We start from the raw sequence: 23,096 nt of genomic DNA, 5'->3' as shown, positions 1-23,096 counted from the left end.
TCAGCTCTGACCAGCCAGTTAAATAAAGGTAAAAAATAAAATAAATTCAGCAGCTGGTCATTGTATACTGTAAGCTCAGCAGCTCTATTGGGACAATGAAGATTTGTCCAGTTTGTAGAATTGACAATATGGCAAATAGTGATGATGTGCTCTTCCCTCAGCCACCTACCTCTCTTTTCTCCACATGTTGAACATCACATGGTATGGTGAATGTAAAATTAGATGAATACAAATCCTGGTGTTAATGTGGCGCAGAGTGCTGTAGGTGGATGTTCCAGTGCACAGTAGCAGGTCTTGTCAGTGCATATCTTAGATATCTGTGTGCAGTAAATCTCTTACAATCGGGGACGTGTTGGAGCTTGCACCTAACGCAACTCAGAAATGTGAACTCTCCTATGAGACAAAGACTAAGGTGTGAAGGAAGGGGAATTCCAATATGGTTGAAATAGTAGACAATAACCATAAAATAGGTAATAAAATCTACACTGCTAACGTTAGAGTCTGAGAACGAACAAGAGATTTCAAATGGAGAGATGGATGAATCCATTTTAAAGGATGTGCCAAAGCATAATGTCGATGTACCTGTTTTATAAACTACACATTGATAGATGCAACAGATCTTTGTAGATTCTCTTAACAGATGTGATCTGATGACAACAAAGTGTTGACAGTCAACAGATGGAGAAGCACCAGTTTTATTCTGCCAAATAGAAGACAAAGATAACTAAGTGTCATCTCAGTTCGTACAGACCAACTTGGACTCAGAGGTAGATGTAACATTGTAAATGTAAATACAGCCACTCCGATTAGTATGATATGTTACATTTCGTATAGTATGTATTCATTTGTGGATGTCCATCATCTATTTCGTATGATATGTTACAAATTACAATTTGTATAATATGTTAAGAATTTGCAAAATGTTTGATGTGTTACAAATCCCAATTTGTTGTGGCTAACGTCAGCTAGGTCGCTATACATTTACTATGTCATGTCTAGTTTATGAGACCAGGCTGTGTAGACAGACAAAGGCTGCAGGTGAGACATGAGAACAAGGTGGAAGGAAGCTATTCAGATCAATGCTAAGATCCAGTAAATCTCTGTGATGAGACAGGCAGACAGCTCCCAGGAACCTCCTCCGGCTCTGGATTTACTGGCAGGAAACTCAGTGGAATGTTGTGTTTCTTCCACATACACTGTAGACCATGGCCTGGGGCCCTCAATGAGTTCATAGAAAAACATTAACGTAAACCCACACACCACCAATGCAATAGGACCTAGAGTAGTATGGATCCATGTTCCCGTATGTACTCATTAGAGATGGATGATTCAGATTTCAGATGGAAATTCTGAAAGGGAAGTCATTATTTGGCTTTATTTTGAAATGCGACCCGTCACAGGAAGCTAGGCGTATGCCGCACGTCACTTCTTCACAGAAGAGGTTTTTTAATTATATTATTATTATTTATTTATTTTGGCAGAAATGCCTTCTGGAACATGTGAACTTTCATGTGCCTTAAAAATAAAGTTCTATTCCATCTGTAAATATGAAATAAAAATAGTTCAATTATGAGCCTAGTTGGTTTAGCCATGGAAAAATACAGGAACCTTCCAGGTAGCCATGAGTTAATGGATGGGCTGGACATGCTGCGAGATGAGTTTCTATTGGTCTGCCATATAGCATGCCTCTGTCTATAACGTGAGCTGTTCAGTACTGTATGTGTTGATATTCCTTTCTGACACAGCGTTTATGAAAGATGTAACGTTAGCCATCAATAACTACAAACGTGTTTCTACTTTGGTCAACAACATTGATGCCCTGAATGTAGCAGGCGCTATCGACAGATCAGTTGGAAAAAGTTGTTTCTACTTTGGTCAACAACATTGATGCCCTGAATGTAGCAGGCGCTATCGACAGATCAGCTGGAAAAAATTGTTGGGTTACTTTCTGCACAAGCCACGGTCAGTGTGAACTGGAGTGACTTGACACAACGCTGGCCAAAGAAGACGTAGCTACAAACAAAACGGAGTTAAATGGTTCCAGTCTGCTGTGAAGCGTTCATCCATGTAGAGTGCATTCGGAAAGTATTCAGACCACTTGACTTTTTCCACATTTTGTTTAAGTTACAGCCTTACAGTGGGGCAAAAAAGTATTTAGTCAGCCACCAATTGTGCAAGTTCTCCCATTTAAAAAGATGAGAGAGGCCTGTAATTTTCATCATAGGTACACTTCAACTATGACAGACAAAATGAGGAAAAAAAATCCTGAAAATCACATTGTAGGATTTTTAATGAATTCATTTGCAAATTATGGTGGAAAATAAGTATTTGGTCACCTACAAACAAGCAAGATTTCTGGCTCTCACAGATCTGTAACTTCTTCTTTAAGAGGCTTCTCTGTCCTCCACTTGTTACCTGTATTAATGGCACCTGTTTGAACTTGTTATCAAGTGTGTTATTGCATAGTTTTGATATCTTCACTACTTTTCTACAATGTAGAAAATAGTACAAATAAAGAAAAACCCTTGAATGAGTAGCTGTGTCCAAACCTTTGATTGGTACTATTTATATATATAAATACAAATGTGGCTGTTTGTCTGGTATTTAAGTGTTGACAGACAGTAGACACCACGTTTATGCTGGAAATGGCGACACATTTAAATTGATAATATTCTGAAATGGAAGTTGTTTTCTGTTGGTTGTGGGTCGCACCAATTGCTGTCACCTCTTTAGTCGGTATGGGTTACACCTGTGCTGGCTTGTCATCTATTTAGTCAGAATGTGTTTCACCTTTAGTTGGCTCTCCCTATTTGATTTCTAGACAAACAATCGTTATTCTATTTTCGATTTTGCTCCACTATTTCTTTTACTTCCTGTCTTTAAGTTTGGTGTGGGTTTTAATTTTGTTTGCCTGTTCTGGGACAAATTTTGTGGGTGCTCATGGTGGGTGTATTTTAGGCCCTAGTTGTTTTTGCTAGTCAACATTCTGTGGACACTCCTACGAGTGTCTTCCAGAACCCCTCCTAAAACCCCATCTGTTTAGTTTTGGTTGTGGTTACTGACTCTTTGTTAGTTCCCCCTTCTCTTCGAGTTTATTTGGTTTTCTTGCTGGGGAACAAAACATTAGTCTAAAGTTATCAGTCAGTTAGGTTAGTCTAAAGGTAGTCTCAGGTTAGTCTGAAGTTAGTTTTAAGCTATTATCAGGTTAGTCTCATGTTAGTCTCGTGTTAGTCTCGTGTTAGTAAAAAGTTAGTCTAACGTTAGTCTCAGGTTAGTCTCAAGTCATTATCAGGTCAGTCTCAGATTAATCTAAAGTTATTATCAGGGTAGTCTCAGTTTAGTCTCAAGTTAGTCCCAGGTTAGTCTCATGTTAGTCCCAGGTTAGTCTCAATTTAGTCCAACGTTAATCTAAGGTTAGTCTCAGGTTAGTCTAAAGTTAGTCTAAAGGTGTTATCAGGTTAGTCTCATGTTAGTCTCATGTTAGTCTCAAGTTAGTCTAAAGTTGTTATCAGGTTAGTCTCATGTTCGTCTCAAGTTAGTCTAAAGTTGTTATCAGGTTAGTCTCATGTTCGTCTCAAGTTAGTCTAAAGTTGTTATCAGGTTAGTCTCATGTTAGTCTAAAGTTGTTATCAGGTTAGTCTGATGTTCGTCTCAAGTTAGTCTACAGTTGTTATCAGGTTAGTCTCATGTTCGTCTCAAGTTAGTCTAAAGTTGTTATCAGGTTAGCCTAAAGTTAACTATGTAATAGAATGAGAAATAAGAGTGATATCTCACAGTGAGAGGATGTTGTTGAGGATCAATCTGTGAGAAGTTGCATGTACCCTTTAGCCTCGCAAGCAGCCTGATCTCGCAAGCTTACATGAATGTTCGCTGAATGGATAACGGGAATCAGTCTGGTAATTATGAGGCTACATCACCTTAGGCAACATATTGAGATGTAGCTGGGTGGCTAGTTTCTTAGAACTCTGTTAAATTGTGTGCAATGGTGCTGCTCCCTAGTGGTATAAACAGTCACATGCCGTTAATGGTTATAGTAGGGCAACTGTTCATAAAAGATCAGCATAAATTACAGTTATTCGTCTGTGGTTAGTCATCAATCATTTGTACTCTTTTTATATCTTTTCTTTTTATATTTATATAGGCACTTGTCATCTCCCGTCTGGATTACTGCAACTCGCTGTTGGCTGGGCTCCCTGCCTGTGCCATTAAACCCCTACAACTCATCCAGAACGCCGCAGCCCGTCTGGTGTTCAACCTTCCCAAGTTCTCTCACGTCACCCCGCTCCTCCGCTCTCTCCACTGGCTTCCAGTTGAAGCTCGCATCCGCTACAAGACCATGGTGCTTGCCTACGGAGCTGTGAGGGGAACGGCACCTCAGTACCTCCAGGCTCTGATCAGGCCCTACACCCAAACAAGGGCACTGCGTTCATCCACCTCTGGCCTGCTCGCCTCCCTACCACTGAGGAAGTACAGTTCCCGCGCAGCCCAGTCAAAACTGTTCGCTGCTCTGGCCCCCCAATGGTGGAACAAACTCCCTCACGACGCCAGGACAGCTGAGTCAATCACCACCTTCCGGAGACACCTGAAACCCCACCTCTTTCAGGAATACCTAGGATAGGATAAAGTAATCCTTCTCACCCCCCTTAAAAGATTTAGATGCACTATTGTAAAGTGGCTGTTCCACTGGATGTCTTAAGGTGAACGCACCAATTTGTAAGTCGCTCTGGATAAGAGCGTCTGCTAAATGACTTAAATGTAAATGTAAATGATATCCAATCTCTCTTGTCCATTTTTACTTTTTATGGTTCGTTCTTGTGGTTATGAAGGGGCATGTGCCATCTACCAGAATTGCAAAATAGTATAGCAGGAGAAGTAGCTTGAATGTTTATGCAATGTCTAGGTTCTTGTTTTTCAAGAAATTAGGGTAAACTCAGCACTTCCTGATAGTAAAAATAAATGGGTTTGCTTCTCCGAAATTGTATATATATGTAAGAATATTTTGGGTGGGTGTGCATGGAAAACATACCCTTTACCACGAGTGGCTATGGGGTCAAAGAAATGTATAGTAGCCTACCTGATAGAATAACTTTGCAGGGAATATATGATACTCCAACAACTAAGTATTATGACCTGGTATCAGGAATTCATAGAAGGTAGGAAATTAATTTGAGCTTATTGCTCTTTTAAAAAACGTTTTATTTGATTACATAGTTACAGTACATTTCCATGCATTGGTCAAATGTTCTTACACTCAAGGCAAGACCAATAATGCAGTAATTGTTTTGTTTCATTGTTACAAGCACTTTTAATAGGGAAAATATGTTGCTACAATTCATAATAATATACGTACAGTACCAGTCAAAAGTTTGGACAAGCCGACTCATTCAAGGGTTTTTCTTTATTTGTACTGTTTTCTACATTGTAGAATAATAGTAAAGATATCAAAACTATGAAATAACACATATGGAATCATGTAGTAACCAAGAAAGTGTTAAACAAATCAAGTTCTTGAAATGTTCTGGATTGACTGACCTTCATGTCTTAAAGCAATGATGGACTGTCGTTTCTCTTGGATAATCCTCCTCCCAGAGCGCTAAGAACCTTGGCGTGATCCTGGACAACACCCTGTCGTTCTCAACTAACATCAAGGCGGTGGCCCGTTCCTGTAGGTTCATGCTCTACAACATCCGCAGAGTACGACCCTGCCTCACACAGGAAGCGGCGCAGGTCCTAATCCAGGCACTTGTCATCTCCCGTCTGGATTACTGCAACTCGCTGTTGGCTGGGCTCCCTGCCTGTGCCATTAAACCCCTACAACTCATCCAGAACGCCGCAGCCCGTCTGGTGTTCAACCTTCCCAAGTTCTCTCACGTCACCCCGCTCCTCCGCTCCCTCCACTGGCTTCCAGTTGAAGCTCGCATCCGCTACAAGACCATGGTGCTTGCCTACGGAGCTGTGAGGGGAACGGCACCTCAGTACCTCCAGGCTCTGATCAGGCCCTACACCCAAACAAGGGCACTGCGTTCATCCACCTCTGGCCTGCTCGCCTCCCTACCACTGAGGAAGTACAGTTCCCGCTCAGCCCAGTCAAAACTGTTCGCTGCTCTGGCCCCCCAATGGTGGAACAAACTCCCTCACGACGCCAGGACAGCGGAGTCAATCACCACCTTCCGGAGACACCTGAAACCCCACCTCTTTAAGGAATACCTAGGATAGGATAAAGTAATCCCTCTCACCCCCCCTCCCCCTGAAAATATTTAGATGCACTACTGTTCCACTGGAGGTCATAAGGTGAATGCACCAATTTGTAAGTCGCTCTGGATAAGAGCGTCTGCTAAATGACTTAAATGTAAATGTAAAATAATTTCAGCTGTTCCTGCCACAATATGGACTTGGTCTTTTACAAAATAGGGCTATCTTCTGTGTACTACCTTTTCACAACACAACTGATTGGCTCAAACAAATTAAGAAGGAAAGAAATTCCACAAATTAACTTTTAACAAGGCACACGTGTTAATTGAAATGCATTCCAGGTGACTACCTCATGAAGCTGGTTGAGAGAATGCCAAGATTGTGCAAAGCTGTCACCAAGGCAAAGATTGGCTACTTTAAAGAATCTGAAATATGAAACACTTCTTTTGGTTGCTACATGATTCCATATGTGTTATTTCATAGTTTTCATGTCTTCACTATTATTCTACAATGTAGAAAATAGTAAAAATAAAAGAAAAACCCTTGAATGAGTAGGTGTGTCCAAACTTTTGACTGGTACTGTACATTTCCTTAACTCTCATCCCTTTGGAACGAGCCAAAGCAAAACAAAACTAATCTCCAAAACAGCAAAACGTGTTCAAAATGAATTGTGAGCCAAGGCTACACACTGGCTAAACACAAAAGTTTGACTGCCCACCATAATATAAAAACCTTTTCGCAGTAACTATGTCTTGTGTTACTTAGGCATGTTGAAACGTCGATCTCAGTTCAGTAGACCTGGTGTTGAGAACTTTGAGTATTGGAAACAAATGAAACTGCATATGTAAGTGCCTCCATTCTCCAATCATTTTTAAAGAGATGCATTAAGCAGTGGCTCACTAAGCAGTATTCATGGCAGGCTTCACCAAAAAAAACGTACCAAGAAAAAAACATGAAACAATTTCCTTTCATCTGTCTGTGTTTCATCATTTTCTTTCCAGTCGCAAGAGGCTGAATGTGTCCCACCAGAGAAAGCATCCAAGCGAGTCAAACAGCGCCCCCTCTGTCTCTGTATGTGTAGCTCATCTATCTGATGCTGTCTGGTGAAGAAGACTATGACATTGTTGCCTCCCATAGCATTGAATACAAGGGAATACAGCAAGCAATTGACCTCTCTTGATAAAAATTCAAATGCAATAATAACCAATCAGCGGTGAGCTAAACTGAGTGAGCTCAACTGTGAATGGTCTTGGCACACACAAAAAAAAGCATCAAGGGAAGCCAGCTTGGATTTGCTTTACACAAATAACATCACATCAACAGCAAAACGTCATTGACAGAAACAACTTGAATTGTCATTGTTAGACTAGCGAGCAAACATTTTAGCCAGGTAGCCTAGAACAACTAAAAGCGTGTACTGTATGACAGAGTTATAGACCGTTTCCTCAACATGGAAAAGAGGAGGATGGTATTGGTGTTCTCTACAAGTAGGGTGAGTCAACATGTTTTTTTTCTAGTTGCACAAACAGAGGTTTTGTGATGAAACAAAGGTGTGGTTGAATTTATTCTGCCACTGTATCTTCTTATTGTCTCGGCCTCAGACCTATATATCACTGTGTCTTCTTATTGTCTCGGCCTCAGACCTATATATCACTGTGTCTTCTTATTGTCTCGGCCTCAGACCTATATATCACTGTGTCTTCTTATTGTCTCGGCCTCAGACCTATATATCACTGTGTCTTCTTATTGTCTCGGCCCCAGACCTATATATCACTGTATCTTCTTATTGTCTCGGCCTCAGACCTATATATCACTGTATCTTCTTATTGTCTCGGCCTCAGACCTATATATCACTGTATCTTCTTATTGTCTCGGCCTCAGACCTATATATCACTGTATCTTCTTATTGTCTCGGCCTCAGACCTATATATCACTGTATCTTCTTATTGTCTCGGCCTCAGACCTATATATCACTGTATCTTCTTATTGTCTCGGCCTCAGACCTATATATCACTGTATCTTCTTATTGTCTCGGCCTCAGACCTATATATCACTGTGTCTTCTTATTGTCTCGGCCTCAGGCCTATATATCACTGTATCTTCTTATTGTCTCGGCCTCAGACCTATATATCACTGTATCTTCTTATTGTCTCGGCCTCAGACCTATATATCACTGTATCTTCTTATTGTCTCGGCCTCAGACCTATATATCACTGTATCTTCTTATTGTCTCGGCCTCAGACCTATATATCACTGTATCTTCTTATTGTCTCGGCCTCAGACCTATATATCACTGTGTCTTCTTATTGTCTCGGCCTCAGACCTATATATCACGGTGTCTTCTTATTGTCTCGGCCTCAGACCTATATATCACTGTGTCTTCTTATTGTCTCGGCCTCAGACCTATATATCACTGTATCTTCTTATTGTCTCGGCCTCAGACCTATATATTACTGTATCTTCTTATTGTCTCGGCCTCAGACCTATATATCACTGTATCTTCTTATTGTCTCGGCCTCAGACCTATATATCACTGTATCTTCTTATTGTCTCGGCCTCAGACCTATATATCACTGTGTCTTCTTATTGTCTCGGCCTCAGACCTATATATCACGGTGTCAAGGCATATGAACTAACAGGTTATAGAGCAAATCATGCAAATATCACAACACACAGGTTGTAATGTGTTGTTTTTTCTCCCTGACTTGGGTTCTCCTAAGGATTTTCTACCCATGCATAGCTACCTGGCATTAAGTTGTCACAGTCCGATCAGAGTTTGTCAAATATCTTGATCTGTGTAAATATAAAAGTTAAATGGGTAGAATAATGTCTGGGGTTTATGGTCATTTTCTGTACATAATATGTTCAAGGCATACATGCTTAGTTCCTTTTAAAACGGTTGTTGCTGACTGGAACTGGACTTTGCACTTCGTAAAAAAGGTACTGTATGATACTAAAACCATGTTCTGTACAGTGAGAGTCAAGACATTTGGATTATTTGGTGTGTCTAGTCCATCCAACTCTTGGCTCTGACCGGCAGACAGTCATCTATGAACGTATAGTAATGGAGGATGGCCTGATGTGCTCTCAGCAGAACTGGTAGTTGTTATTCCTCATCATCAGGGGCTGTTCCTCTTCTTCGTGGTTCAGTGTCTGATCACAATCCTCACTAATCTTAGCTTGGTCACTCTGCTCTCCTGCCTCCTGCTGTGGCGTCTTATCCTGCACATTCCTGTAGGTCTGGCAGAAGAAAGGATACTTTGTGTCAAATTAAAAGTGTTGATGTCCCCAAACCATTTTACCCACAAAATGATATTATTCTTACTTCTAAATACATTTTAGGAGTACAGAAAGTCCTGTTAGCGGAATGCTAAGTGAGAGACTGTAAATGTGAAATGTAAAAAGACTCTACAGTGGGTCACTTAAGTCCATCTGACCTGGTCTGGCTGGTCAGGCAGTAGACTCTGGATAAGCTGACCAATGGTACTGAAGGTTGGACGCACTGTTGGTTCCATGTTCCAACACATCTTCATGATGGTGTATCTGAGGAGAACTCTCAGTTTCAGATACTGCAGCAGGTTGTCAGGTTACATCATCTCTTTTCGCCAATCTTGAGGTATAATACTCACATCTCTGGAGGGGCAAAGTCCGGCTGTGACATGTGGCATCCATCTTTGATCATCTTGTAAAACCGGGTGTCCACCACAATATTAGGATATGGGCTCTTACCTAGAAAGAACAACAAAACATTTATGGAAAAAAAAATATATATATATTTTCTAAAAGACTGATTCAACATAAGACATAATTTTTGTCATCACGTGCCAGAGTGACCTAGCCTGATCCCAGATCTGTTTGTGCTTTTACCGACTTCATTTTCATTGGCAAGCGAACAGACAGACTGGCACCCATGCTAAGTGCCAGAAAGACCCACCCAGAGAGAAGACCTCCCACAGCAGTATCCCATAGGACCAGACATCACTCTGCACTGTGTACACACAGTCAAAGATGCTCTCGGGGGCCATCCACTTCACTGGCAGACGGGCCTGGGAAGAAACATAGTTCACAATCATTGGAGAATCTGAGATTCCTTAACTAAAGTGATTTCTTTATTTCTTTATATTGTTTTTATTAACTCACATTTCCTTTCACCACATAGTTGGAGTCATTCTCGATGTCTCGAGCGAGCCCAAAGTCGCAGATCTTAGCCACGTGGCCACCGGTCAATAGGACGTTCCTAGCGGCCACGTCCCTGTGAATGCACTGCAAAGACAACATTGGTTTCACTCATATAGTCGTCATGTGTCAATCTGCATGTTACACTACACGCGTTGACTTTAAATTACAATGCCATTTTTCTATTACGTTTTTGGATGCAAGGAAGTCCATTCCCTGAGCCACCTGATAGGAGACCCTCAACAAGTCTTCTATGTCCAGCGACCAGGTGTCTGTCTCTGGATCCTCACATAAAGAACCTATGACGGAGAGAGAGAGAGGAAGAGAGAGACTATATGACACTTAACAGTGTATATTACCACCCTTCACTCCATAACCTAGCAGAGAGAGAGAGAGAAAGATGGAGGAAGAGTGTATAACGCCCTTCCACTCCACAACCCTCTCCGTGTTATACTGCAGTGTGTAGATGGATGTTAATTACCCATAGGGCAGTATTTGGGCCTCTGCGCTGGATGCATGTCCTGGTAGTTGTCTGAGCTGGAGCAGGAGATCCCACTGTCACTGCAGACACATAAAGGACTGAGAGGTTACTCTACGGTCTACACTAGACAGTTACACTGAGTGGACAAAACATTAAGAACACCTGCTCTTACCATGACATAGACTGACCAGGTGAATCCAGGTGAACGCTATGATCCCTTAGTGATGTCACTTCTTAAATATACTTACATCAGTGTAGATGAAGGGGAGGAGACAGGTTAAAGAAGGATTTTTAAGCCTTGAGACATGGATTGTGTATGTGTGCCATTCAGGCGATGAAGCGCCTTTGAACAGGGTGTGGTAGTAGGTGCCAGGTGCACCGGTTTGTGTCAAGAACTGCAACGCTGCTGTGTTTTTCACGCTCAACAGTTTCCCGTGTGAATCAAGAATGGTCCACCACCAAAAGGACATCGAGCCAACTTGACACAACTGTGGGAAGCATTGGAGTCAACATGGGCCAGCATCCCTTTGGAACGCTTTCCACACCTTGTAGAGTCCATACCCCGACCAATTGAGGCTGTTCTGGTGTTTCTAATGTTTTGTACACTCAGTGTATTCTGTGTAGAAATTAAAATGTACAGTCAGTGATAACGTAGAGACCATGACGTGCGTCAAGAGGCATGAATGCCTTGTTAGTATAGAATGTAGATTTTGATACGGCACCACAGAGAGCAATGCATAAAATGAGGGCAGGAGAGGTCACTGGCTAGATGAATACAAAGCGTTGTCACCTGGTTGACGGTATATAAAACATGTGTGGAGACTGAAACTTGTGCCTCACATCTATTTCTCATTTCTCGTTTTGGTGCACTTTCACTAACCCAGAAACCATGTCTCTGGTGGGAGAATGGAGAAAGGAGAGTGAGTTGAGACTAGAGGCATGTTAGTGATCGTTCAGCCCACCTCCTGACACGAGACTCCTGGCTACATGTGTTCTTGTAGTGATCACTATCCCCTGGAACCTCTGGTCCACTCAGGATGGAGTCCAGGAACAGCTTGGCCTTGCCACGCAGGAAGTTCAGCAGGTCGCCATGGCTACAGTACTCTGTGATCATCAGCATTGGGCCTGTGGTCGAACACAACAATGAGATTACCTATTTGGTTAACTAATGAAACTCACCCAACAAGTCATGTTACCTTCTTCTATGGAAATGCAAGTACAGAAAAGAGTTTGTCGCACCTCCTTGAGTACACGCCCCCAACAGGTTAACAATGTTGTCATGACATCCCAGGTGACTGAGGATCTTCAGTTCTGACATCAGAGCTTCTCTCTCCTCTGAGTGGGCGCTTGCTGAGGAGGAGTAGCAGCTCTTTCATTATTGCATTTACTGAGATACTGCTTCATCTATGATGGGAACTACTTTCATGCCAGCATGTATCCAATAGCAGTTATGTATTGTACAATCATTTTGACTTCCTTCTGTAAATTAAAAGCAATGCTGCAGGGTTAAAGATGTTTACGAACAGTATGAGGAGGCTAACTCACGCTTGAGCATCTTTACTGCCACACGGGTGGTCATGTTGTCATCGGTCCCCAGACCATAGGCAGTGGCCTCCACAACTTTCCCAAAAGCCCCTGCTCCCAGAATCTGGCCTGGAAGAGTCAGGCATTACTGTTTCATGTACTGATGTCTGTTTCAACCCCCAAAACTACAATAAAACATACCAAGCTTCAGCTTATCACGAGGGAACTCCCACTTCTTGTTATAAGGAAGTTGAGTAGGGTCAATAAAGGTGTAGTTATTCCCATCATTGGCCTCGATGATCTTCCACCGGACTTCATATTTGGGTTTCTATGAGAGAAAAACATATGTTGTGTAATGGTCTAACTGCAAATGTATTTGGGCAGTGAAAGCCAATGAACGAGTCAGTAAATGCAGCTCACCTGCTTGTATTTGTACAGAACGATGACAAGCAGAAGGAACAGAAGGGCTGATGTGCTGGTGGCTCCAATGAGAGTGGGGGTGAACAGCTCGGACATTACAAATGCTTTTGAAGTGGCAGCAACAACATCTAAAACAAACAACACAGTACATTTAAATGCCCTTGAAGTGATGACATTATTCAATACTGAACAGGGAAATGAGAAATAACACTACCGGTGGCTGTTTCAGTACTAGTCATAGTAAGAGACCACCGGCGCCACGTGAGAATCTCACTAAACGTTTGTTTGTGCAGTATACTATATAGCTGTAATGGCCGTCTTACGCGATATGAAGATGTCCCGATTTTTGCCAGCAAAGTTAAAGGCGACACACTCCACGGTGAACTCCTCAGTTGAGGGACTGAGGGTCAGCTCACTCTGCACCTCCATGGTGCTGGTGAAGAGAGGCTGCACCTCCACGGTGTCATTGTCCCCATCACACCTGAACACAGAGGAACGTCAAGATGAGCAGAGACAGTAGGCCTATTTCATTTAAGAGTGAAACAGCTCTCTCTGCATATTTTACTGTGCAAAACTCTTGGCTTATTGTTATCCAGTTAGAGAACCTACAATCAATCAAATTGAGTATATAGAGCCCTTTTTTACATCAGCAGTTTTTACACCTACGTGCTTTGTATTCCTGGGCACTGGTACCAGAGGATTGTGGGAGCTGGGTATCCAGAGGAGGTGCAGATCAGGGTGGTAGAATTCTTCAGGCTGAGCATCGCACTGGGTTTCTCTAATCAGTCAGAGAGGACAGACAGCATCACATTGTGTAAGTCATCATCACGTCACTCTCACAACACACGGAACAGTTTTGCTCCATAGTTTCTCTCTAGTTTGATAGTCGGTGTGACCGGTCACATTGGAATAAGATATTTTACGGTAGACTTGGATATTGAAGGTGATGGAGCTGTTGAGGCGCGTGCTCCTGGTGTGGAGGGTGTACTGGCCCCTCTCCTCAGACCTGACTCTGTGTAGCAGCAGGCTGCTCTCGTACCTACAGGATGACAGGACAGGATCAAATAACAGCACCGGCTCCTGTATTTATTCAGCATCTTTTAGAAATGATGTGGTATACACATTCAGAAGCAGGGTAATTATTGGGAAAATAATGACCTGTTATTGTCTTGGGCGGTCCATTTGTCACCATGAGTGGAGATGTTGTGACTGTGAGACATGGGCACGTCCCACCAATGCTTCTTGATTTGGGGATAGGCCTCGATCAGAATATTTATCTCAAGGTTCTCCCCTTCTTTCACATTGACTAAGGAGCCATTTTGGTATAGATTGGGTGACAGGCGGGGTATGAACCTAATGTAAGGCTCATCTGAAGAAGGGAGAAAGACAAACAGAGAGAACATTAAAGATAACATTATTTTGATCACAAACTTCAACAAAACTTAACATTTTAAATTATCACACCACAATTTCCTTTGAGGATGCTGAGCTGAGTTTCACTTTTAAAACAGGTTTCCATGTTTGGTGTTTGTGGAGATCAACACTAGCCTTGTACTACCATCCTGATCTCGTGGGCTTACATAAATATGTTCCCATGTAGCCAGACATATTAGATGCTAGCCAAACATATTAGATGCTAGCCAAACATATTAGATGCTAGCCAAACACATTAGATGCTAGCCAAACACATTAGATGCCAGCCAAACATATTAGATGCCAGCCAAACATATTAGATGCCAGCCAAACATATTAGATGCCAGCCAAACATATTAGATGCCAGCCAAACATATTAGATGCCAGCCAAACATATTAGATGCTAGCCAAACATATTAGATGCCAGCCAAACATATTAGATGCCAGCCAAACATATTAGATGCCAGCCAAACATATTAGATGCCAGCCAAACATATTAGATGCTAGCCAAACACATGACATGTTTGCCAAACATATTAGATGCTAGCCAAACATATTAGATGCTAGCCAAACATATTAGATGCCAGCCAAACATATTAGATGCCGGCCAAACACATTAGATGCTAGCCAAACATACTAGATGGTAGATCAACACCCCCTTTCCCTAATGCTTACCTACGACCTCCAGGTAGGTGGTGGACCTGTTGGCCCCAGCCTCATTGATGGCTGTACAGGTGAAGTTTCCTGTGTCAGACATGGTCACAGCCGGGATAGTCACAGTACTGGTGATGTGGACCTGCTTGTCCTGTATTACTTTATGAAAGACGTTCAATGTCTGCATATATAAAAAATATATAAAAAACAACATATCAGTTCAGATCTTCAGACATATATTGTATCATACAAGCTAATGGGAAACATATATGATTTAATGATAGAAATTGAGGACAGGTTACTGTTTAACTTACTTTGAGGGAGGAGTGTTTCCAGGTGACGTTGTAGAAGTGGTTAGGATTACTGGTGATGCAGGGGATGAGGAGCTCCTCTCCAACAATACTAACATACCCATCTACCTCAATTAACACAGACGGTGGCCAACGCAACCCTGGAACAGACACAAGTAGATGTGTTTAGATGCTTTGGGACTAATAACCTCAATGCAATGTCCAAAAAATACAAAATGCACAGACATCTACTTCATCTTACTTTGAACGACATTGATAGTGATGTCTTTGGAGCGTGTTGTGACCCCATTGACCTTTGCGCTGCATATGTAGTTTGCACTGTGGCTGGTCAGAAGGTGTCTGATGAGGATCCCTCTCCTGGGATTGACAGTGTAATTCATGTCGGGGGGTGTTGGGTCTCCGTTGGCCATATGGAGGGACATGTCTGTGGCACTGGGGTCTGTCAGCTGACAGAGGAGAAGATCCCCGCCCTCCTCAACATCTCTCATGTTGCGGGGGGTTACCAGGACGTTATTGGGATCTATAAGGAACATAACAGGTTGAGCAATGTTGACTTAATTTGTGACATATTAGCTGATAAACATACAATGTTGTGTGTGGCTTTGGCATCTGGACAGATAATAATAATGATAATTTATCATTTCTAGAGCGCGTTTCCCACTCTCAACGTCCATAAAAGATGTCCTGTCATGAAAACACTTACCTTTCACATAGATGTGGACCTCTGAGAACAGGTCTGGTTGGTTGTCATACACACACTTGTATGTGCCAGTGTAGTCTGCTGTAAGGTACTTGATGGTAATCATACTCCCCTGTTTAGAGTTCCTCCTTTTGAACGCTGTGGTAGACCAGGTGGCTGTGCTGTCCCCCTCGCAGGTCAAGGTGAATGACGTTCCTAAAAGCAAAGTCCTCTCAGCCTCCCTCAGCAACACAGAGTTCAGCCTGATTACTGGAGGACTTCGCTCTGTCAACAAACCAAAGACAGAACCAGGAATAAACAATAAATATTAACAATCCCTCACATGTCCATCACATGTTTCCTCACATGTCCATCACATGTTCCTCACATGTTTCATGGAATATAGACATAGACTACGGTAATAACAGATTTCAATGAATTATCACATTTGTAACTCTAAAACGGAGACCCAACACCCCCCGACATGAACTACACTGTAACTCTAAAACGGAGACCCAACACCCCCCGACATGAAACTACACTGTAACTCTAAAACGGAGACCCAACACCCCGACATGAACTACACTGTAACTCTAAAACGGAGACCCAACACCCCCCGACATGAAACTACACTGTAACTCTAAAACGGAGACCCAACACCCCCCGACATGAAACTACACTGTAACTCTAAAACGGAGACCCAACACCCCCCGACATGAACTACACTGTAACTCTAAAACGGAGACCCAACACCCCCCGACATGAAACTACACTGTAACTCTAAAACGGAGACCCAACACCCCCCGACATGAAACTACACTGTAACTCTAAAACGGAGACCCAACACCCCCGACATGAACTACACTGTAACTCTAAAACGGAGACCCAACACCCCCGACATGAACTACACTGTAACTCTAAAACGGAGACCCAACACCCCCGACATGAACTACACTGTAACTCTAAAACGGAGACCCAACACCCCGACATGAACTACACTGTAACTCTAAAACGGAGACCCAACACCCCCCGACATGAACTCCACTGTAACTCTAAAACGGAGACCCAACACCCCCCGACATGAAACTACACTGTAACTCTAAAACCTATCTTCTCAGGGATGAACATATCCAAGTGGATGCCCCACTGATTTGTATTTATTCAGTTTACATATTTCATCTTCAACTTCAATCATTACATTTTTTCTAAATATGTGAACAGTTTATTGTACAGATGGTTGTTTTTCAGGGTGTGGGTTGAAAAATATAACACTGATCCATCCTTGCATAAGGAGGGTGGAGTAATAGTCAGACGGAATTGAGTCATCAGCAGTAAATGCAGAGCCGGACAGATAGATAGAACAGGATCTACCTTGGACAGAAGAGGAAGAACAATTTAAAGCTACAATATGTAACTTTTTTGGGGCGACCCCACCAAACTCACAAAGAAATGTGAGTTATAGATCTGTAATTCCCATTGAAAGCAAGTCTAAGAAGCAGTATATCTGTTCTATGTGCTCTATTTCTATGCCTCCCATTCTTAAGTTTAGTTTTTGCGTCTTTTACTTTCTAATTTGTACACCATCTTCAAACAGCTGAAATTACAATATTGTTGGTTATTGAAAATAAATTTCACTGCAGTTTGGATTGTACCATGATTCTCTACATTGTTTGTTTTGCCACATTAACTGAAATTAGGTAAAGTATTAGAATTTTAGCAACCAGGAAATGGCGGCGCATCACAAAGAAGACCTGTAAAATAACTGTTATTTTGAATCTGTTTATTTGGTTTTTAGGCGATTCAGAGAGTGATACTATACATTGGTAATCAATCATGGATGTTATAATCTAAAACAGTAAAAAATAAACAAATCAGATAATGTGATTTAGTATTGGGATATCAGACTGTGATTGGTTCATCAGTTAATTGTTAAATCCATACAAGCAAATTGACTTGATCAATGCATTATATATTGTATGCCTTATTGACCAAATTTGGTTTAGTAGCATGTTATTGCCCACAATCTGAAACTGGATTGAACTGCTGCTTAGTTTGTTATGAAGCTTATTCCTCCTGATTGGACAGCCTGTCTCATGCAGGTTAAGATTTTAGCATCTCATTGGCTGGCAGCGTTGGGTTTCTTGGCCAGGTCCTGGAGGTGGGTGGAGATGCGGGACACCTGCAGCAGCAGGGCCTGGTGGTTCTCCACCAGAAGACTCTGGTGTCTGCCCAGGTTCTGCAGGTTATTCAGGTGCTGAGCTCCCTGGTCCTTCATGGCTTTCAGCAGGTTGATGACCTCCCTCTGGCCGCTGGACACCTCTCTGTGCTCCTGGACCAGCTGAGACAGCGCCTTGACCACCTCTCCTTTCCAGGTAGCAGCTTCTCGCTGGTCCTGGGTATGTTGGGAGAGTAACTGTTTCAGCTCATCCACTCCACAGCATAGAGACGTAGGGGCTACCACCGGGTCTGGGGGAGCCTGACTGAACTCTGGGTTGGCTGGGAGGAAGACTGGTTTAAGGTCCCCCATGGTCATGCCAACTGGTTCACTGGCAGGGGGTTCTTTGTCACCTGAAAGAGGGTGAAAACACATTGTCTCATTGTTGAGTGAAGACTTCCCATTTTAATACAAAGCAACAAACCTGCAAGAAAAAATACATTTTATTTGACTGTACAACACAGTATTTTACTTGTATTGTATAAAATACTAAAATGGACATCAAACAATCCACTTACTTTGAATCAGTGAAGTGCATCGTCTTGAATTTCTCCTCTGTCAGGCATGATGCCAACACTTCAGTACCAGAGTTATGTAATTTGCTGTTACTGACATATCATTTTATCATATGGTGAATTATGAGTTATTTCAATGCCTTAGGTATCATCGATAGAAAGGTGGTAATAAAAATAATTTTCTTGGTATACATCAACGTCACCAGAGATAATTATTTTTGCAATAAAGGGTTTTCTGTCTATTTCATATTTGAGTGTTTTTTTTTCAGGGAAAAAAGGGGAAATGAGAGTGTTCCTAAGAAGGGTTGAAGCATGTGTCTTCTTGTGTGTGGAATTATTTTTAACGGAACCCCCGATAGCGTCTAGCTCCAGGAAACACATTGTGCTCGGGACTTGCTGGACGGATCCAGGTCATCGGGGTGCCTGTTTCCCAATCCCACTCTCACTTCTGCTTTTTCTGGGGAGGCGGCGGAGTGGGGGGAACCAACAGGAGCTGGACATGTTCTGTTAGCTCTGTGTCTACCCCCCACCCCATGTGACCCCTCCTGTCCCCCCTGCTCTCAGATGCCAGAACCCACAAAGCTAAACACCTGCTCTCACTGTAACAGTCTTCACTATGACATTTTATCCATTTGAGTCCAAATTCTGTTACATCCATGGTTACATTTTGGGGGAAAAAAAGATTAATTGTCATAAAAATGTAATTAAGATTAAATCGCATGTATCTATTCTGTTAAATATTTTAAACAAATGTATTTGACTGTTTTGATGGCAATTTTATCAATACAAAATACAAAAAAAGTTGGTATTTAAAAAAAATATCAAAACAACTCATGAACATATGATACATTTGTGTGAATATTGACAGCACCATGAGGTCTCGTTGGTTAAAACAAATCATGACACATCCTCTGAACAATATTCAGAGAACAAAGGAGCTGATTTTAAAACACTTCCTACAGTCTCACATTGATTAATGTGCTTACCTTGTGCTGTGCAGAGCATGATGCCCAGGAAAAGGGCCAGGAAGAGCATATTCTGTCCCTCTCACTGTCTCTGTTGGTCTCTGTCTATATGTCTGTCCTCTGGGTAGTCTGTCCGCTCTACTCAAGGGTTGTTAAGGAACTGGTTGACTGGGGTGGCTTGTCAGTCTTGATATCATTACAACTTCCCCTAACTCACCTCCCACAGTGCTTACAGCCAGTACATATTAAAGTAGTTTGTGTGTTCTGAATTCTTTTGATGGATGAGTCGTTGTCTTTTAGTAAAGTATAACAATGTCTCTACAACGTATTTACAGACGGCCAGTTAAGTTAGACATGAGTGGAAATAAGAGTAAACATTTTTATGACATGTATTTGAAATAGAAATAAGTCAAATTCCACTGAAACACCTTGCAGTACATTTGCTGTGTAGCAATGTAGGCATGTCAATTAATATAGGGAGTTAATTAAAAATAGATATGTGTACTTTTCTTCCCATCTAAGAAGCTTAGATATCGACAGCATTCTTCAGCTTATTCAGAATGGTCCCTCACCGCGTGTTTTTCCATCTTACTATTACGTAGGTTACAATATTGCAAAGTGCATATATACCTTTCATTGCTTTGTTATATAGGTACAGTACAAACTATATATATATATATATGATTTATACAATACAGAGAGCACAAATTGAAAGAGGACACAATTCTGAACAATAAAAGCACTTCATTTGATTTTCAAAGACATTCGAAAAATCTTTTAAACATCATGAAAACTGTCATTTAATACATCTCAAGAAATTGCATGTGAAGTATCAAATGCCCTTTCAATGTGTTTGAGTTGACACTCAAGGACACTAGCCATAGACCTTTCAGTACAGAGCTGGAAGTTCAACAGTATTCTGTACAAGACAATGCTCTAGCCAGGCAAACAGATTAGGCACAACAAAGATATTTTGTACTATTTATGAAACAAATGAATTCTGACATTTTACAATCAGTGTCTTTAATATGCTACTGAAACCTGATGGAACATCCCTGACCAACAAAAAGCATGAGAACCTTTGGATTGGGTAGACCTGCTTCTAGTTTTGTTGCACCTTACGTGTGGAATGATCTAGAATACACTTTAGAATGGGAGGAACTGGTGCCTCTAGGTTGTTAGGGGACCTTTTCACTGAAGAATGTGTCTGTTTATGATTGTGTTTGCTTAACGTGTATTGTTGTGTATAATAACGTCTATTTTAATGTGTATATGAATGTGTCATTTAAGGTGCATATTGTATTTTGATGTGTATTGTTGTGCTATACAAGGCTCATCTATTAAATAGACCTTGGTCTCAACATCGACTCCCTGTCAAAATAAATGCTAAATAAAAATGTAGTGCTTAATGTTTTTAATCAATAATTCAAAACTTAATTTAGTTTTAAATTGGTAAGGCATTTGATAAGAATGAGAGGGGCAAATATAAGAGTTACATTACTGCAAACTTACAGAAAATGTGAACAGGAAATGTGAATTATTAGCAACAGGAAATGTGAATTATTATGTGGATTATAATTAATGGACATTTTTGTAAAGGGTTGATACATTTTTTTTGTATGGGAAAATCAAGTCTGAAATTTGAAGTGGAAATAAAAAAACTCAGATAAACCTCAAATACACTACAAGTTTTCCTGCAACAGGATGATCAAATTAAGATCCTACATCTGTACATTCTATATAAATTATGTATTCTCTCTTCAAATATACTTTTCTTTACAATTTGACAACTTCGATTAGATAACAATTGCATATAATAATGACAGTTTCCCTTGACATTTTTTTTTATTTTACTAGGCAAGTCAGTTAAGAACAAATTCTTATTTACAATTACGGCCTAGGAACAGTGGGTTAACTGCCTGTTCAGGGGCAGAACGACAGATTTGTACCTTGTCAGCTCAGGGGTTTGAACTTGCAACTTCCCGGTTACTAGTCCAACGCTCTAACCACTAGGCTACCCTGTTTTTGTAAATCATAAAATGAAAATGGAAAAAGTACCTTTTTACATTTTTTAAAATGTATTTTTACCCTTATCTTACCAAGTTGACTGAGAACACATTCTCATTTACAGCAATGACCTGGGGAATAGTTACTGGGGAAAGCAGGTATATATCCCTAATATACAAAAATAATGACGAGAAATATAATAACCAGATAATGTTTCCTAAAAGGGCCTGCAACATTCATGTTTAACTAACACACATTGTCATGTGGAACATTGTTCTGTATAATAGACTCCTCTAACATCAGCTCCCTAATGAGGCTACAGGAAACTCTCCTCCACTTCAGGGATGCATGGAGACTGGGGGAGACAATCTTCTTGTGTGAGTGTGAGGGCAGATACAGTTGAAGTCAGAAGTTTACATACACCTTCGCCAAATACATTTAAACTCTGTTTTTCACAATTCCTGACATTTAATCCAAGTAACAATTCCCTGTCTTAGGTCAGTTAGGATGCCCACTTTATTTTAAGAATGTGAAATGTCAGAATAATAGAAGAGAGAATTATTTATTTCAGCCTTTATTTCTTTCATCACATTCCCAGTGGGTCAGACGTTTACATACACTCAGTTAGTATTTGGTAGCATTGCTTTTAAATTGTTTAACTAGGGTAAAACGTTTTGGGTAGCCTGGCACAAGCTTCCCACAATAAATTGGGTGAATTTTTCAGCATTCCTCCTGACAGAGCTGGTGTAACTGAGTCAGGTTTGTTGGCCTCCTTGCTCGCACACGCTTTTTCAGTTCTTCTTATACATTTTCTATAGGATTGAGATCAGTGCTTTGTGATGGCCACTCCAATACCTTGACTTTGTTTTTCTTAAGCCATTTTGCCACAACTTTGGAAGTATGCTTGGGATCATTGTCCATTTGGAAGACCCATTTGCGACCAAGCTTCAACTTCCTGACTGATGCCTTGAGATGTTGCCTCAATATATCCACATAATTTTCCTCATGATGCCATCTATTTTGTGAAATGTACCAGTCTCTCCTGCAGCAAAGCACCCCCACAACATGATGCTGTCACCCCCATGCTTCACGGTTGGGATTGTGTTCTTCGGCTTGCAAGCCTCCCCCTTTTTCCTCCAAACATAACGATGGTCATCATGGCCAAACAGTTCTATTTTTGTTTCATCAGACCAGAGGAAAGTTCTCCAAAAAGTACGATCTTTGTCCCCATGTGCAGTTGCAAACCTTAGTCTGTTTTTTTTATGGCGGTTTTGGAGCAGTGGCTTCTTCCTTGCTGAGCGGCCTTTCAGGTTATGTCGATATAGGACTTGTTTTACTGTGGATATACATACTTTTGTACCTGTTTCCTCAAGCATCTTCACAAGGTCCTTTGCTGTTGTTCTTGGACTGATTTGCACTTTTCGCACCAAAGGACATACATCTCTGGGAGACAGAACGCATCTCCTTCCTGAGCGGTATGATGGCTGCATGGTCCCATGGTGTTTATACTTGCGTACTATTGTTTGTACGTGGTACCTTCAGGC

At 41.4% G+C, this 23,096-nt stretch overlaps 1 protein-coding gene across 1 annotated transcript; it reads right to left on the bottom strand.

Moving 5' to 3' along the window:
- Positions 1-7,473: 7,473 nt before the first annotated feature.
- Positions 7,474-19,731, bottom strand: LOC115119303 (macrophage colony-stimulating factor 1 receptor 1-like). Its single transcript, XM_029648079.2, has 21 exons — positions 19,567-19,731; positions 15,875-16,135; positions 15,413-15,691; positions 15,175-15,311; positions 14,882-15,041; positions 13,952-14,162; positions 13,717-13,832; positions 13,460-13,571; positions 13,117-13,274; positions 12,794-12,921; positions 12,575-12,701; positions 12,395-12,502; positions 12,089-12,199; positions 11,812-11,974; positions 10,850-10,929; positions 10,558-10,667; positions 10,333-10,455; positions 10,127-10,238; positions 9,822-9,921; positions 9,630-9,735; positions 7,474-9,432 (listed from the first exon to the last, which is right to left on the bottom strand). The coding sequence occupies exons 1-21, from the start codon at positions 19,613-19,615 to the stop codon at positions 9,280-9,282; spliced, it is 2,904 nt and encodes a 967-aa protein (XP_029503939.2). The 5' UTR covers positions 19,616-19,731; the 3' UTR covers positions 7,474-9,279.
- Positions 19,732-23,096: the final 3,365 nt, after the last annotated feature.

This window comes from Oncorhynchus nerka, linkage group LG19 (assembly GCF_034236695.1).
Source record: "Oncorhynchus nerka isolate Pitt River linkage group LG19, Oner_Uvic_2.0, whole genome shotgun sequence".
Lineage (NCBI taxonomy): Eukaryota > Metazoa > Chordata > Actinopteri > Salmoniformes > Salmonidae > Oncorhynchus > Oncorhynchus nerka.
Note: the sequence above shows the minus strand (reverse complement) of the source record. Positions and strands in the feature narration are given on the sequence as shown.

Bases quoted from the DNA above. Each gene is read 5' to 3' on its own strand.
- LOC115119303 (XM_029648079.2), bottom strand. From the start codon at position 19,615: ATGCTCTTCCTGGCCCTTTTCCTGGGCATCATGCTCTGCACAGCACAA. The intron at 12,503-12,574 runs GTATGTTTTATT...TGACTCTTCCAG, and splicing joins TCGTGATAAGCTGAAGCTTG to GCCAGATTCTGGGAGCAGGG. The intron at 11,975-12,088 runs GTGCGACAAACT...GTTCGACCACAG, and splicing joins GGGGGCGTGTACTCAAGGAG to GCCCAATGCTGATGATCACA.